This window comes from Panthera leo, chromosome B4, assembly GCF_018350215.1.
Source record: "Panthera leo isolate Ple1 chromosome B4, P.leo_Ple1_pat1.1, whole genome shotgun sequence".
NCBI classification, from domain to species: Eukaryota; Metazoa; Chordata; class Mammalia; order Carnivora; family Felidae; genus Panthera; species Panthera leo.
Genome location: NC_056685.1, coordinates 17607747 through 17623547, shown reverse-complemented (window position 1 = coordinate 17623547; position 15801 = coordinate 17607747). Strand labels below are relative to the sequence as shown.

The window sequence follows — 15801 nt, the reverse complement described above, 5'->3', positions numbered from 1 at the left end:
CAAGCGTGCTCTCTACATGGATTATTGCGACTGATTTTTAAATGAACATGCTTCTGATCCCTTCAGGAAGGAAACTGCTCCCTCTTGCCATGCAATGTAAGAGCCTCCAACTCAGCACCAGGATTATCCACCAAGAGCTTGATGCCCAGTCCTATTAGAGCACTATGCACTGGCCTGGAATGGGTTTCGCCCAGGGTGTTGGTGTTAGTTTTATTTGAGTTTATCATAGCTTGTTTTAGGCTATTTTCCTTTATCGTCTTTGAGGTGTCTACTAAACATCTCAATTGAGATGTTGAGTAGGTAGGTAGTATAGAAGTATGCATTTCAGGTTAAAGGTTGAGAATGGAGATATAAATATGGGAAAACGTATTTGTTTTTAAATAAAAGAAATGTGTAATACAGAGAAGAAATGGTTCACAACAATCCTTAGGAATATTTCACGTAACCTGACAGTAAAACATCTCTGAAGGTAACTGAGATTAACACAGTCTCCAAAACAATGTAATTATAAAGCAACCAGTTTGGGTTATTATAACCCCTCAAATATAATGATGTTACAGTTTAACTTCAGATGTGATTTCCTAGTGTTTTCCATGTGATGAGACATAAGCACAGCTGATTCAAACCTCTGCACTATGTTTGCAAAGACGTTAAGACTAATTACCAGCAGATTCGCAATAATTTCTCCCAGGGTTAACAGATTAGAACAGAAGAGAGGGTATATTTAGAAAACTTACAGAAATGAAATAGTGATTTCCTTGACAGTTTTTTTCCAAGTAAACAGGTTTGAAAATGCTCATATATTAAAATATTCTTCCTGGGGCACCCAGGTGACTCAGTCAGTGAAACACCCGACTTTGGCTCAGGTCATGATCTCACAGTTCATGGGTTTGAGTCCTCTGTCACGCTCCGTGCTGACAGTGCAGAGCCTGCTTAGGACTCCTTCTCTCCCTCTCTCTCTGTCCCTCCCCAACTCGTGCTCTCTCTCTCTCTGAAAATAAATACATAAACTTTAAAAAAATTAAATATTCTTCCTTACCAGGGTAAAGGGTACAATCCATGAATGACAAATCATCAATTGCAATGTCTCCGGTGAAGCCATCTCCTACTGAAGCCTCCACCAAAATCTAAGAAAAATATAAGAAATTTGTTGATATTGTGAAGGATTTTAATTTATGGAAACTCATGGTAGAAAAAAAATCAGAATTTACTTAAACAAAATTTTCTTCTGAACCACTGAAAACAAAAATTCCAGTAGTATCTATTAGTAGGCACCTTGGCTCTACCTAGATGCTTCCAGCAACAGGAAGCTCCTTTGCTTCTTGGGCCCATTAGACCCATGAAGCCCAGCGTGTTTCTGGCGATTTTCTGAAACTATAACATATCAAATGTATATCTACTTCCCTATAACTTTCAACCTTTAGTTCTAGACTTGCCATATTTTTTCATGATCCTTTAAGTATCTGAAGGCAAATCACAGTCTCTTCTTCCCACCTTTGCCCAAGGAGTTCATCTGTTTCCAAGGTTAAATCTCCTCATTGTTCAAGAAATCCAATTTGTGGCCACAGGTACTTGCTAGAACGTACATTCTTAAGACTTTAAAATTTTTCCCACGCTGACCTTATTCTGTAACACTTTATGAAACTGGCTAATGGTTATTAGATCTCCTTCAGAACCACATTAATCATGGGGAACTCAGATGACATCTGTGCTGTTACAGGAGCTGCAATTCTACCAAAATTCCAGTAAAATACGAAATACTGACAAACCACTACAGTATATGGCAGATTGTGATTAGGGCTGAAATTTACTATAATAGAATTAATCATGATAAATTATTTTAATACTTATGCAAATTCAGTTGCATACTGAATAGGAATCCTGCTATAGTTTAATAATGAAGAACTTCAAGCAAACTCAAACTTAAAAAACATTTTTTTCTTCCACTGTTATGTGAATATACGTTCCTGTTTTCATTTTTTCCTCACAGATGCTATATGTAGAAGCTGAAATTTTATTTCATTTTTTTTTAAATTCTGTGCTTCTATTCAAAGTTATCTCACATGATTTATTGATGTCTCACTTGGAGAAAGTTTTAAAAGATCAAATTACTGACCCCAAACCTCTTGACATCTTCCCCCAACTTCCTAGTGTTTCTTGAGAACTACCAGAATTTTCTCCGTAATTTGTCAGTAAGGAAATCAATCAACGTGGGAAAAGTTTATGGATCCAACTAATGGGCAAATATAACCCACCTAATATTGCCTGAGGAACATTTATTTAGCAGTGCTATCCACAATCATGAATCAAAGAATAATACAGGCCAGGAAAACAAAAATGCAGAAAGAATACTCAGTACGAAATCATACAATTATTCTAATAAACTAAAAAACAGCAGTCAGGATTTAGCAGAACACACTGTAAGAAAATATTTTTTGTTCTATTAAAAACAAAGACTGCAGTTGGGTAAACAATAGGAAAAAAGCATATGCAAAGACTGATTACTAACAAATTCCCTGGACCAGTATGTCTATCCCACTGCAATACAACATAGGACATTGTAACAAAGACTCAGAAGATGCAAGAAAATGGAAAAATTAGGGTAAATAATAAGAAACACTGCTTTTGTCACACTGCTCATGAATAGAATAGCTTATTGAGAAAGGATAGAAAATTGATATCAAAATCTCAAAGTTTATGGAAAGTACCATTCTTATACATAAAAGTATCTGTAAGCTAACTTGGGGATATACACATACATAGCTCCACATGAGAGTATGGGCTCAACTGTTCCAAAGTATTTCTTTTTTTGCCATTATGTAGCCACAAATTTAAAAACTGGGCCATTTGAGGGGCACCTAGGTGGCTCAGTCGAATGAGCAGTTGAGCATCTGACTTGGGCTCAGGTTATGATCTTACCCCTCGTGCTCTGTGCTGATAGCTCAGAGTCTCGAGCCTGCTTTGGATTCTGTGTCTCCCTCTCTGTCTGCCCCTCCCCCGCTCACACGTTGTCTCTCTCTCTCAAAAATAAATGCACATTAAAAAAATTTTTTTTCTAAATGGGCCATTTGTGAAAATTACAAATTTTCTCATTTGTGGGCCGTACCAGGTAAGCAGCATCCGAGTGGATGCTATTTGCACAAAGCTTTTTTCTGGAGTTCACTGTATATTACGTGAGAAGCATTTTGAGAGTGCTTGTCTCACATTTAGATACCAATAAGAAGACACAAAAATAATTTGAGGCAGAAGACACTTGGGTCTTGCACTAAGACACAATGTAATCACAATTTTTGCCAAAATATATTCAATTTCTGAACCCTCTAAATGTTAGCATTCTTGAGAATAAACAACAGCTTCCACTTAAAATACTAAAACTCTCAGTTTGTATGTATATTTGCAGTTCCAGCCTCTTTTGAATATTAAATTAAGTCAGCCATTTAAAAAAAAAGCCTATTTGATAACACATCACATCTTGAGAAAAAGTTACGAATGTTCAAGCTTAATTCTACCTTTGCCCTATATTAAATGTGGTCTTGCAAAAAGCTTGGCATGTTAGCCTAGGAAACTAGTCCTAAGAAAATAGTCACACAAAAAAAGAACAAACCCAAGTGTCTCTGTTCTGGAAAATTCACTTTCATTTCTGGTGTTTTTCCCAGAATAAATGGAAGGATATTAAAACACAAACATTATTGTATGCAGGGCGGTACTGCCATTTTAGAAATCAGAGAAGCCACATTTCACTCTTAAGTGCCATTAGTACCTTACTGAATTACTTAAAGGGCAACTGAAAATTCCAGTTTGGTCTAAATGACCCGAATTATCTGTAGAGACCAATTCTATTTACATTAGAACTATCACTGGCTTGGAGATTTTGTAAAGTCATCCAGCCCTTCTAAGTTGTTCTTTTCATGGGCTGCCACATCAAGATGCTCCAACTAAAGACAGAATGGCCTTGTCAACTATATTGCAACTTTTAGTTTTACTATAACCAAAGATTAACAAGGGTCTAAAGACTTGCCTGAACTCATCTGTCTCTATATTTAGGAATCTCTGAATTACTGACCAAACATTTTAAATGATCTGGAAACTACTGTCATTGTATATGTGTAACACACAATTTAATCATAATCTTACTATAATATTTTCAATTTACTGACACATCTATGTATATATGTGGGTGAATTAACTCATAAGAAAGAAAAAATGGCATTAACTCCCCCTGACACCTACTACTTTAGCCATCCCGTGTTTGTAAAAGAACACAAAATTCAAGAATATATCAATTTTTACTATAATGCATCTTCAGAAAGACTTGAAAGAAAGGACTTCTTTGAAATTAAAATGTGTGTACATACAAACACACACACACACGCACACACACACACACACATACACCCAACATGAAGCATCTAGAACTCCAATGCATTGTTGATGGGAATCTAAAATGGCACAGCCACTTTGAAAAATGGTTTTTCAGTTTCTTTTAAAATTAAACACACTTCCCTATAATGTGGCAATCCCACACATAAATATTGCTTATCCAAGAGAAATGAAGACATACCAAACAAAAACCTGTTCACAAAGTTTATAGAAGCTTTATTTATAGTCTCCAAAAGCTGAAAACAATCCAAATATCCCTCAACTGGTAAACAGTAAGGCAACTTATGGGAAATCTTTACAACGGGATTCCACTCAGCAATAAAAAGAAACTAATGGTACATATAACAACAGCTGTGAATCTCAAAAGCATTATACGAAGTGGGAGAAGCCAGACGCAAAAGGCTATGTGCTTGATGAAACCATTTATACAACAATGTAGAGCAGGAAGAACTACGGATAAAGAAATCAGATTAGTGTTGCCAGGGGCTGTGTGGGGAGGAAGGTCATTGATGACAAAAAGGAATGGGGAATCTGGGGGGATGATGGAAATACTGTCCTAGTTGTGGTGGTGGTTACACAAGTGTGTAAGTTCGCTGAAATTCATAGAGCTGCTCACCTAAACAGGTGAATTTTAATTACATGCACTCTACCTCAATAAACAAATAAAAACATTTATTCTATACTATTTTACATTTATTCTATTCTATACTATTTTACATTTATTCTATTCTATTTTATTTATTGCCATAAATCATCATTATCTTAAGTAGTATTTTCACTGTTTCCTGAATTGCTAATTTCATGCATGGCATTTTATAATTAGCACGTAGTAATCCCAAGTATCTCAATGTATTTTTAAATTTAGCTATGAAAATTCTCTTGCTATCCACTAATAATTTTCCAGAGAGTATCTGTTTTTCCTTACTCTTCTTAGTGATGCCCACTTATTTTCATTTACCATTTCCATAATTATAAATGCAGAAACAAAGAAAATGAAAGACATTATAAAATTCTCTTTTCCCATGTATTTTATAGTTGACTAACAGCTGAGGTAGCCAAACTCCTATAAACTCATTCAGACAACTCACCAATATTTTACCACATAACCTATAATTTTAGGGGCTCATAGAAAGCCACTTTAGGATCCCAAACTTTCTAGGCTAATACTTAGGGAAATAGATTCAACATAAAAAAGGGTTTTGTTTTGTTTTGCTGTCTTTGTTTTAGACACAAAGCATGAGTGGGGGAAAGGGGCAGAGGGAGAGAGAGAATCTTAAGCAGGCTCCATGTTCAGAGGCTTGATTCCATGACCCTGGGATCATGACCTGAGCTGATATCAAGAGTCTGATGGTCAACTGACTGAGCCACCCAGGTGCCCCAACGTAAAAAGGTTTTTAAATCATTGTTGGAGTTTTTATATAACCTTGAAACTAAACTCTATGAAATAAAACTTAGATTTCTTCCTGGCAAATTTTAGTTTTCTGAATCTCTTTTCTTGTATGTTTCTGGCCACATCACATACAAAAAAAAGTGCAAAATAATTACAGTTTTCCAATTTGTATATTTGTATATACATGTGAAAACCATTTATCATTAGACATGGGCCACAAAGCTCTAACTAAATTGTGTATACATTGAACACAGAAATGGATAATAAAAAATAAAATAATGGCACTAGCAGAGATGAAATAACATGCTGGGACACAGGTTAGTAGGACAAGCACTATAAAAGAATTACTTAAAAGAAAACATCTGATGTCTGACTCATCTGTGTAAGACCCTATTTGGGAAAAAAATCATGGCAAAATTTTTGTTGTTATTTTGGCTTTTCACCATATTTCTTATTACCATATTTTACCATATTTCTTCTGAGCTAATGTCAGGCAATGTCATATATGGCCTGCTAAGATTTTTTTATTCGTCAATGACTGTGTGCTTCGGTATTATGCCAAGTGTTTCCATGGTAACCAAAAAGAATAAAAAAAAAAGTCCATCCTGCTGGTTTCTCACCAACTAGGACAGAAAAGACTAAATGGTGACAACTAGGGTGGAAGGAAGCAGGGGTGGGGGAAGCGGGGAAAATGGGTGATGGGCATTGAGGAGGGCACTTGTTGGGATAAGCACTGGGTGTTTCATGTAAGCGACGAATCACAGGAATCTACTCCCAAAGCCAAGAGCACACTGGATACACTGTATGTTAGTGAACATGACAATAAATTATATTAAAAAAAATAAAAGGAAAATGAAAGAAGAAAATTACTAATCGACATGAAGTTTTGGAATTTATTAGGTCCCTTATTTATCCATGCTACCCTTATTTCCCATTTTCATAGATGATTCGCATACAGCTTAGAAGGAAAATTTTGAGTTTAGGAGATTGCCACTTTTTTATAATTAGAGTCTAGATAATTAATAAGTTGAACCTTAATTTTGAGAATCTTCACATCAGGTAAGATATAAACGAAAGTCTTCAGCGAAAACTAACACTTTAGGAAGATTTTCTTAAAATAGGAAGCAAAGCAACATGCTCCTGGGTTGAGAATACTCATTGCAATTTTACCCTAAAGCAAATATTTTACTTTTGATATAAAAATCTTCAAAAATAGGGTCTGAAATGGAACTGCTGGCAAATCCTTGGCTACAGAGTTGCTATTTGGTACAACTATAATGACTAATGTTTCTTTGGGAAGGACTTGAAAGCAGCAATAATAAAGCTCAGTTTTATAATTAAAAACAAAAACAAAAACATAACTCTGAGGCTGAGTGTCAGCTGTCATTTATTATTTAACACCTGACCGACTTCCGATTCCTGTCCCTTGCCTGGTTCCCATAGGCATCTGAGTTTGCAATTCCTTGTGCATGTTAGGTCAAAGACCATGAAGGATCTGAGAGTTTACCCTATTTGCAGACTAACAAGGCAGACTGCCACTGTTTCACAGACACATACCAGGTCCTTGATTTAGAGGGACAGCAAAGAGCACCAGCCAGAAAAATACCTTCCACTGGTTCCGCAATTCCCAGGGGCAACATGGTGATGCCCAGGTGTCCCCTCCACGTGAAGTGGGTAGTACCATAGAGAAGGATCCCAGACATTAGGAGCCTAGCTCTTATAAACTGCTGGTACACCTGCTTCTCTTCAACTCCAGAGAGAGATGATAGGAGGAAGGAAGAGAGGATGCTTAATCTGGAATTAGTGAGCAAATGTCTCAGGGTAAAAGCTATTCACTCTTTACTCAGAGGCTGAGCTGTGAAGAACATAAGAAATCTATGGAGAATTATCTTACAACAGTGAAGACGGATGGTTGCTACACTGCTGATACATTTAATTTGCGGAAGCACCATGACTCCCCTTAATGTATGTGTAAATTAAAATGTTTATATCAACTCAGCCTCCTTTTCTCTTACATAATACCTAATTTCATACTATTTGGAACAAAATGGGCATAATTTGTTGTAGTCTTCCAGAAAAGGCCACCCACCTGCCGTTGGCCTAGCTCCTTTTACACCCACAGTATCTTTTTCCGTCAGAGCTTCTGTTGTGTTGAGAGTAGAGATTAAAAAAAAAATCAAGGAAGGGGAATGTGGTTGAGGAAATAAGGTCATTCAAAATATCATTCATGTTTCTTTATTTAGATAGAATTCTTTCTGTTACTCTTGAATGAAAGAAACAGAAACCTTAAAAAATAATTTCTAAGTATTCAAGTCATATGAAATTGATTTGCTTTCCATGGTTGTGAAAGGGTTGGCAAACTACAATTACTCTGATACATTTCTTTCCAGGTGGTTTCAGATGTACAAAAAGGGCCAAAATTTGGGTGAGTCCCCCCTCCTCCAATACAGTCGCCTAATATGCCTCAGTTTAAAAAAGAGAAACGTTAATCAGTTTTAAACTAATTTGCTACTTGAAACTCTACAAACCCACATCCTATTTTAAAGTATCCTCCAGAGACTCATATACCATCCAACCCATTTCACATCTCATCTATTATTTGAAAGAGGACAAATGGTACTCAATTTCTTCAGTCCTAAGAATTTATGGAACCTATTGGATTGGAGGTTACAAAGAAGCATTTGATTGAAAAGAGCCTGGTCGGTATTAGAGAGAAAAAAGTCAAGAAGGTTTGGAACTATTAATTTAAAAGTTCATGAAAATAGGTTTTTATCATTTAAAAATGATACAATATGTATAATAAGATTTTAATAGAATGCAACACAATACTGTCCTCGTGACTGGTTCATACATGCCAGAGTGAAATTCTCATTTAAATGGCATAGGTCTAAAATTCATAAATGCTATTTTTTACCCAATAATCAGGCAAGTTTTTCATCCCCTACACCACTAAAGAGAATACTTAGAGGAAAATAAGTGATGCTGCAATTTATTATTTTCATATACAATGTCTTTTTGCAACACTAGTCATCTATCCCTCATTCTTCCTGTGTGAAAGGAGGCTCCAAATAATAACCCCTACTTCTATGTGGCAATTTAGAACTGACCCAGGCCTAAAGCAACAAAAATTAGGTCACAGATTAAAACCCAAACAATAACCCTCATTTGCCTTTTGCTTTGGTTTAATATCCCATTAATACTCACCTAGTAGTTATTGCGAATTAAAAATCCTTTTTCAATGTTACTTCCTCAGAGAAGCCTTCACACAAGCTCAAGAAATTTCCCTTTACAAATTTCTCATAACTTTTAATTGTATCAGTATTTGTACATTTAAATGTTTGTCTCCTGTAGGAGACTTGAGGGACGGGCTTCATGAGGTTCATTGAGGACACACAGCATTGTAAACACGCTTAACAAGTACCGGAATATTTTTAGGGAAAAATGCAACTTCTAATTTCAACTGAAATTACTGATGTTATTCAATGCCATCCCTATCAAAATGCCAATGGCATTTTTTCATGGCACTACAACAAAAATCCTAACATTTGCATGGAACCACAAAAGACTTGCAATACCCAAAGCAATCTTGAGAAAAGGAAGTTGGAGGCATTACACTCTGTGATTTCAAACTATACAACAAGGCTATAGTAATCAAAACAGTATGGCGCTGATACAAAAATGGACACACAGACCAATGGAACAGAATAGAGTCCAAAAATAAACCTACACTTATACAGTCAATTAATCTTTGACAAAGGAGGCAAAAATAGGCAGTGGGAAAAAAGACCATCTCTTCGAGTAATGGTGTTAGGAAAACTGGATAGCTACACATAAAATGAAACAGGGCCACCTTGTTATACCATGTTAAAAAGTAAACTCAAATGGATTAAAGATTTAAATGTAAAACTAGAAACCATAACATTTCTGGAAGAGGGCATAGGCAGTAAGCTCTTTTATACTGATCTCAGAAATATTTCTTTAGATCTATCTTCTCAGGCAAGGGAAACAAAAGCAAAAATGAGATTATATCACACAGATTGCACAGTGAAAGAAACCATCAAGGAAATGAAAGCTCAACCCACTGAATCAGAGAAGATGTTTGCAAATGGAATAACTAATAAGGGGTTGGTTATTATCCAAAATATATAAAGAACTCATACAATTCAATACCCTGTCCCCAAAAAATCTTTTTTAAAAAATGAGCAAAGGACTTGAATAGGCATTTCTCAAAAGATGACAAACACATGGTCAACACACACATAGAAAGATGCTCAGGGTCACTCATCATCAGGGAAATGCAAATCAAAACACCAATAAGATACCACATAACATCTGTTGGAATGGCTATTACTGAAGACAAGAAATAACCCGTGTTGGTGAATATGCGGAGAAACCTAGGGAAGGAACCCTAGTGCACTGCTGGTGGAAAGCAAAATGATACAGACACAATGGAAAACAATATGGAGGTTCTTCAAAAAATTTAAAATAAAACTACCATAGGACTCCCTAGTTCCACTTCTGAGTATTCATGTGAAGAAGATGAAAACACTAATTCCAAAAGATATACATACCCCTATGTTCACTGTAGCATCATGTACAATAGCCAAGGTGTGGAAGCAACCTAAATATCCATCAATAGATAAATGGATAAAGAATATGTGGTGTGTATATGTATGTGTGGAATCTAAAAAAAAAAAAAAAAAAGATACAGATAATAACCTGGTGGTTGCCAGAGGGGAGAAGGGTGGGAGATGGGTAAATAGGGGAAAGGGATTAAAGGTACAAATTTCCAGTTATAAAATAAGACAGAAGGATGCAATATACACCATAGAGAATATAGTTAATCATATTGTAACAACTTTATACAGTGACAGATGGTAGCTAGATTTATCATGTTGATCACTTTGTAGTGTATATAAATGTTGAATCCCTACGTTGTACACCAGAGACATAATAGTGTATGTCAACTATATTTAAATTAAAATAAAACTATTGATGTTACCCATAATGTAATACCATACTGCCCACATGTTTCACATGACACATGATTATCATATAAACAGAAAAGCACAGTACATATTGATTTGTCCTTGTATTTCACACCACATATCTAAATTATAGACAAATTCTGCTTCTTTCTTCTTTTACAACTCCCTAGATCTTTCCCTTCTTTACACAGCCTTGTTCCCAGATTCCAATTCAACTTCTACCTGTATTTGCATAGCTTTCTTATGCTTTTCTCCCTTTTCCATTTCTAATGCAGATATATCTGCACTTCCAGGTTCTTCCATTTAACCTTCAGTCATTTTGGAATCATTACTTTGTTTCTGTAATAGTATACATTCCATTTGTTACAGGGATTTTATTTCCATGTATTTGTTAGCTATCTCAATTGCAGACAGTCTTGCAACTTTTTTTTTATTCTATAATTTAAGCACGTAGCATCTGGAATCCAAAACTCTTATTTTCTATTTAAATAAATGAGACCCAGAAGGTTTAAATAACTCACCCATAGGTCCACATATAGACTCTGTAGGGAAAATGATGTCCAATACGTTCACAAAAGAGTCTAATTCTTAACTAGTTTTAAAAATTCAAAAACTTTACTCAAAATTTAACTTTTCATTTTTCTTTTTCCCTTTATTAGGCTTCTAAGTTTTGTTTTGTTTTTGTTTTTGTTTTCTGTTTACTAATCAGTGACTGATAGGAATTAAAGAACGGGGGAATCCATGAAAATAATACAAGATCAATTTAGATAGTTCTTTGTATCTAGATAATTATTAATTCTGATTACAAATTTGTAACAACTGAGTATGTAGCACTGTTACCCTACTAATATAATGTCTTCCAAACATGTCATACTTTAATTTTCATGGTACATTATATTCATTATGTATTTATACTTCAAAGTCCTACCATAGATGAGATTTCCTCTACACTATACTTCAAAACCAACACTTTTTCCAAGTTAGATTTTAAAATATAACGTTAGTTAAAATAGTAATTGCTTTTGAAACCAATGCTTTGAATTACATTTTTTTCTCTCTAAAAACGTAATACGCCATTTGCAACATAGCTTTAGGTGTTTGCCACTATTAGGCGCACAGGCACTTTGCAGATGCTCTTAAAATCTGATTTTGAAGTCATCTTTATTACCCACATGTGGAAATGTGAGTAACCATCCCAACTATTTATTGCTGAATAGATATTTGAGAGTATTGGGATTGGTAAATTTAACATAATGGGCATTATAATGTAGCTTCAGCAGGGGGAATCTGGTTCATCAAAATCCCTGATTTCACATATATTCATGCTTCGGCTAAAATATATAATGGACCTCACTAAACCACAGAATGACAAGAACAACAGACAGGAATATCCACAGCTGTTGCACACCCTTTCACACAGTAAATATCCCTCCCTAAATGCTTGGAAAAGTGGATAATTTTAACTACAGAGACCTAGAGTAAAATCCACACTGTATTTTACATCCGGGAAGTCCCTGCAACCCAAGTGAAATAAAAATAAAAAGCAGGTATCAATTTCTGACAAATTAGTATATTACCTCCCCTTGAACACAGGGAATTCGTTATCAAAACCTCTGTGACGGCACTTTCAGGTGGGTCAGCTGGATGGCCCTTTGTCCCAGTTCTGCTTGAGGAAAATACCCCAGCACAAGACACCTCGGCTTCAACTGATGGGAAATAAGCCTGAATTCTCCTTTGTTCTCTATTTTGTTCTTCCCTCTGGTGGCCAGTCTCTACCCTGGGGCTTCTTTGCAAGAGAACGAGTTAGTGTCCAGCAGTGTTTCAAATAATAATTTACTTTAGAGTGCTGGGTCGGAAATCCCAGATCAATTTACATCCGGATTTTCTCCTTCATACCGAGCCACTCCATAGCCGAAGAAAACAAACAGTAAGGTCTTGCCAGCCTTCTCTCAATATCTGCAACTCAGTACAGTCACCTTGAGTCTGGTCTTTAGTGACCCAGGCATTTGTCACAGAAAAAGAATAGAAACCAAAAAATGCCAATTTATTAATATAAAATTTAGCAGCATAACTGGAAATGTGCCTCAATACCTATGTCAGCTGGTCATCAAACAAGGTTTTCAGGAGAGGAAATCAACTTGAACAAAACCAAGATCAGAAGCACGTTTAGTGTGCATACAGAGTAGAGGGAAGGTGGTGTGGAATACTCTGGAGAGACCATACCACCAAGCTAACATAGTCAGTTGTCCACCGGATTGAAAGGCATAGCGTCCTTTGTGTAGCACACAGATAAAATCTTCACCAGTAACAGAAGCTTGTATTAGGAGTATAAAACATCAGGTTATTATAATTCAACTATCTTCCATTAACTAAATCTAAGTCAGTGTCTTTTTAAGGCAATTAAGAGAGAATATAGGCCCCTTGATGCCATTTGAGAGATAAGCTAAATGGAATAATCACATTTACAAGTTATCTCCAGGTACTTTAAAAATAGACTCAGACGTGAAAATAACCGTGGCTCCTAATTTAGACATCATTTAATCCAATATTTCCTAAACTTGTTTTACCATCAGAATCACTAAGGGCTTTTGTTAAAAATACAGATTCTTAGGACTTCCCTCTGGAGCTTCTGGTATGATATGTGTAAAGACTGAGAATCTGTATTTTTCTTAAAAGAAAATATCAGATGGTTCTGATAATTAGGAAAATTTCAGAACTACTAATCTAATCCACATTCTGTGTTTAAAAGGACAAGGTAAATTCCTAGAAAAGTTAAAGCCCTTTGCCAGATGAGGTGTTAATATGCATTTTATATATGTATGTGGGTATGAATATAAACACAGACAAATGCCCTAGAGACATAGTAGTCTGCCTTATAGTAGAAATAAAACATAGTATAAGAATGCCTTTTTTTTTTTTCATGTTTATTTATTTTTGAGAGAGAGAAACAGAGCGTGAGCGGGGTAGGGCAGAGAGGGAGACACAGAATCCAAAGCAGGGTCCAGGCTCTGAGCCGTCAGCACAGAGCCTGATGCGGGGCTCAAACTCACACGCTGTGAAATCATGACCTGAGTCGAATTCTGACACTTAACAGACTGAGCCACCCAGGCGCCCCAAGACTGCCTCTTAAACCAGATTTTTGTCCATTCAATCATGTTACCAGAAAGCATATATTATGCACAGATTTATTTATTGCTCAAAAGGATTTTTTTGTCTTTTTCCTAAACTCTGGAGGATTCCTAGTTGTATCTTGTAGCCTCTTGTATGCCAACTAAAGCCTTAGGAGAAAACTGTTTTCCATTTAGATAAGCTCCCTGTTCAGTTTCTACTATCTAAGAATCCATTCTGTTTTCTCTAGTTCTCCACTGCTGCCTATAGTATACCTAAAATAATACTGTCTCACAGTGAGCTCTTAGCATTTAAGCTTTTAAGGAATAGCAATCTCCTTTAATGACATTTTAAAACTGAAACAAATTAGAACTAACACAATATGAAAGCTACTTAATATAGAATTTATTTAGATGTGCTTTTCATTACCAAGATTTTGAAGGTACACTTACTTATACTATGCTTCAAGCTCATGGACAGAAATCACAAGTTACCGAAATGCTAACTAAAATCAGTTGAGAGACCATCGTCACCACCCGGGTCCTGATCATCCCAGCTCACTGTTCCCTGAGGAAGGTACAGATGACAGGGACATCTCACACCCAAGGCTGCAAGAGTTTCATAAGTGCTAAGGAAACCAAGATCCAGAACGATCAGTTGACATTTGGTCTGGCAGATGAAGTCTGCAATAACTAAGTCTCAAAGTAAGTCTAAAATCTAAGTGTATATATATATATATATTAACTGGCTTTTCTAAATGTCCATCAACTGATGAATGGATAAAGAAATTGTGGTTTATATACACAATGGAATACTACGTGGCAATGAGAAAAAATGAAATATGGCCTTTTGTAGCAACGGGGATGGAACTGGAGAGTGTGATGCTAAGTGAAATAAGCCATACAGAGAAAGACAGATACCATATGGTTTCACTCTTATGTGGATCCTGAGAAACATAACAGAAACCCATGGGGGAGGGGAAGGAGAAAAAAAAAAAAAAAAAAAAAAAAAAAAAGAGGTTAGAGTGGGAGAGAGCCAAAGCATAAGAGACTGTTAAAACTGAGAACAAACTGAGGGTTGATGGGGGGTGGGAGGGAGGGCAGGGTGGGTGATGGGTATTGAGGAGGGCACCTTTTGGGATGAGCACTGGGTGTTGTATGGAAACCAATTTGACAGTAAATTTCATATATTAAAAAATAAAAAATAAAAAATAAAATAAATAAATAAATAAATAAACTGGCTTTTGAGTGACATATTGACATGTCTGCCAGTTCTACAGAAAATACAAGTAAATACTGGGTGGCTCATTCAGTTAAGTGTCCAAATTTGGCTCAGGTCATCTCGTGGTCCGTGAGTTCAAGCCCCGCGTCAGGCTCTGCTGACAGCTCACAGCCTGGAGCCTGCTTTGGATTCCGTGTCTTCCCCTCTCTCTGCCCCTCCCCCATTCATGCTCTGTCTCCCTCTCTCTCAAAAATAAATAAATGTTAAAAACAATTTTTTTAAAAAAAGAAAGAAAATGCAAGTAAGCAATGGCCTTTTAAAATAAGGCATTAGCCTTGGAGCTCTCCTAATTTTGAATTGCATGGAAATTGGAAGTTTCACCTCTCACTAATCCCTTAAAAACTATTTTTACATAAAATTATCTAAGCATTCAAGGAAAGGTGATACCACAGGAAGAAATCAGTGGGGGAATAAATGTAGTAAATCATACATGAACAGCATGACATAATGTGGTACTAAAAAAGAATGTCACCTAACGTGTTTTAAAATATGGGTAAAAGGGCTATTCTTAGAAAACTACAGATTAGTTTTGAATGCATTTTTAGGTAGGAGAATAAACGGATTAAAAGGGATTCCTTCAGCTTAACTTAAGAAGAGGACATTCACTTGCATGTAATTCGTAAGAATCTTCGTGCTAAAAGGAAGGTTTCCCTT

The 15801-nt window shown here is 36.0% G+C and overlaps 1 protein-coding gene across 1 annotated transcript in view; it reads right to left on the bottom strand.

Annotated features, from left to right (window-relative positions):
* The window catches only part of MALRD1 (MAM and LDL receptor class A domain containing 1), a 774784-nt gene that overhangs the window by 529894 nt on the left and 229089 nt on the right, over window positions 1-15801 (bottom strand). The window contains exon 19 of the mRNA XM_042948257.1: window positions 1040-1127. Coding sequence (XP_042804191.1) covers window positions 1040-1127 — 88 coding nt within the window. The remainder of the gene's footprint in view (window positions 1-1039; window positions 1128-15801) is intronic.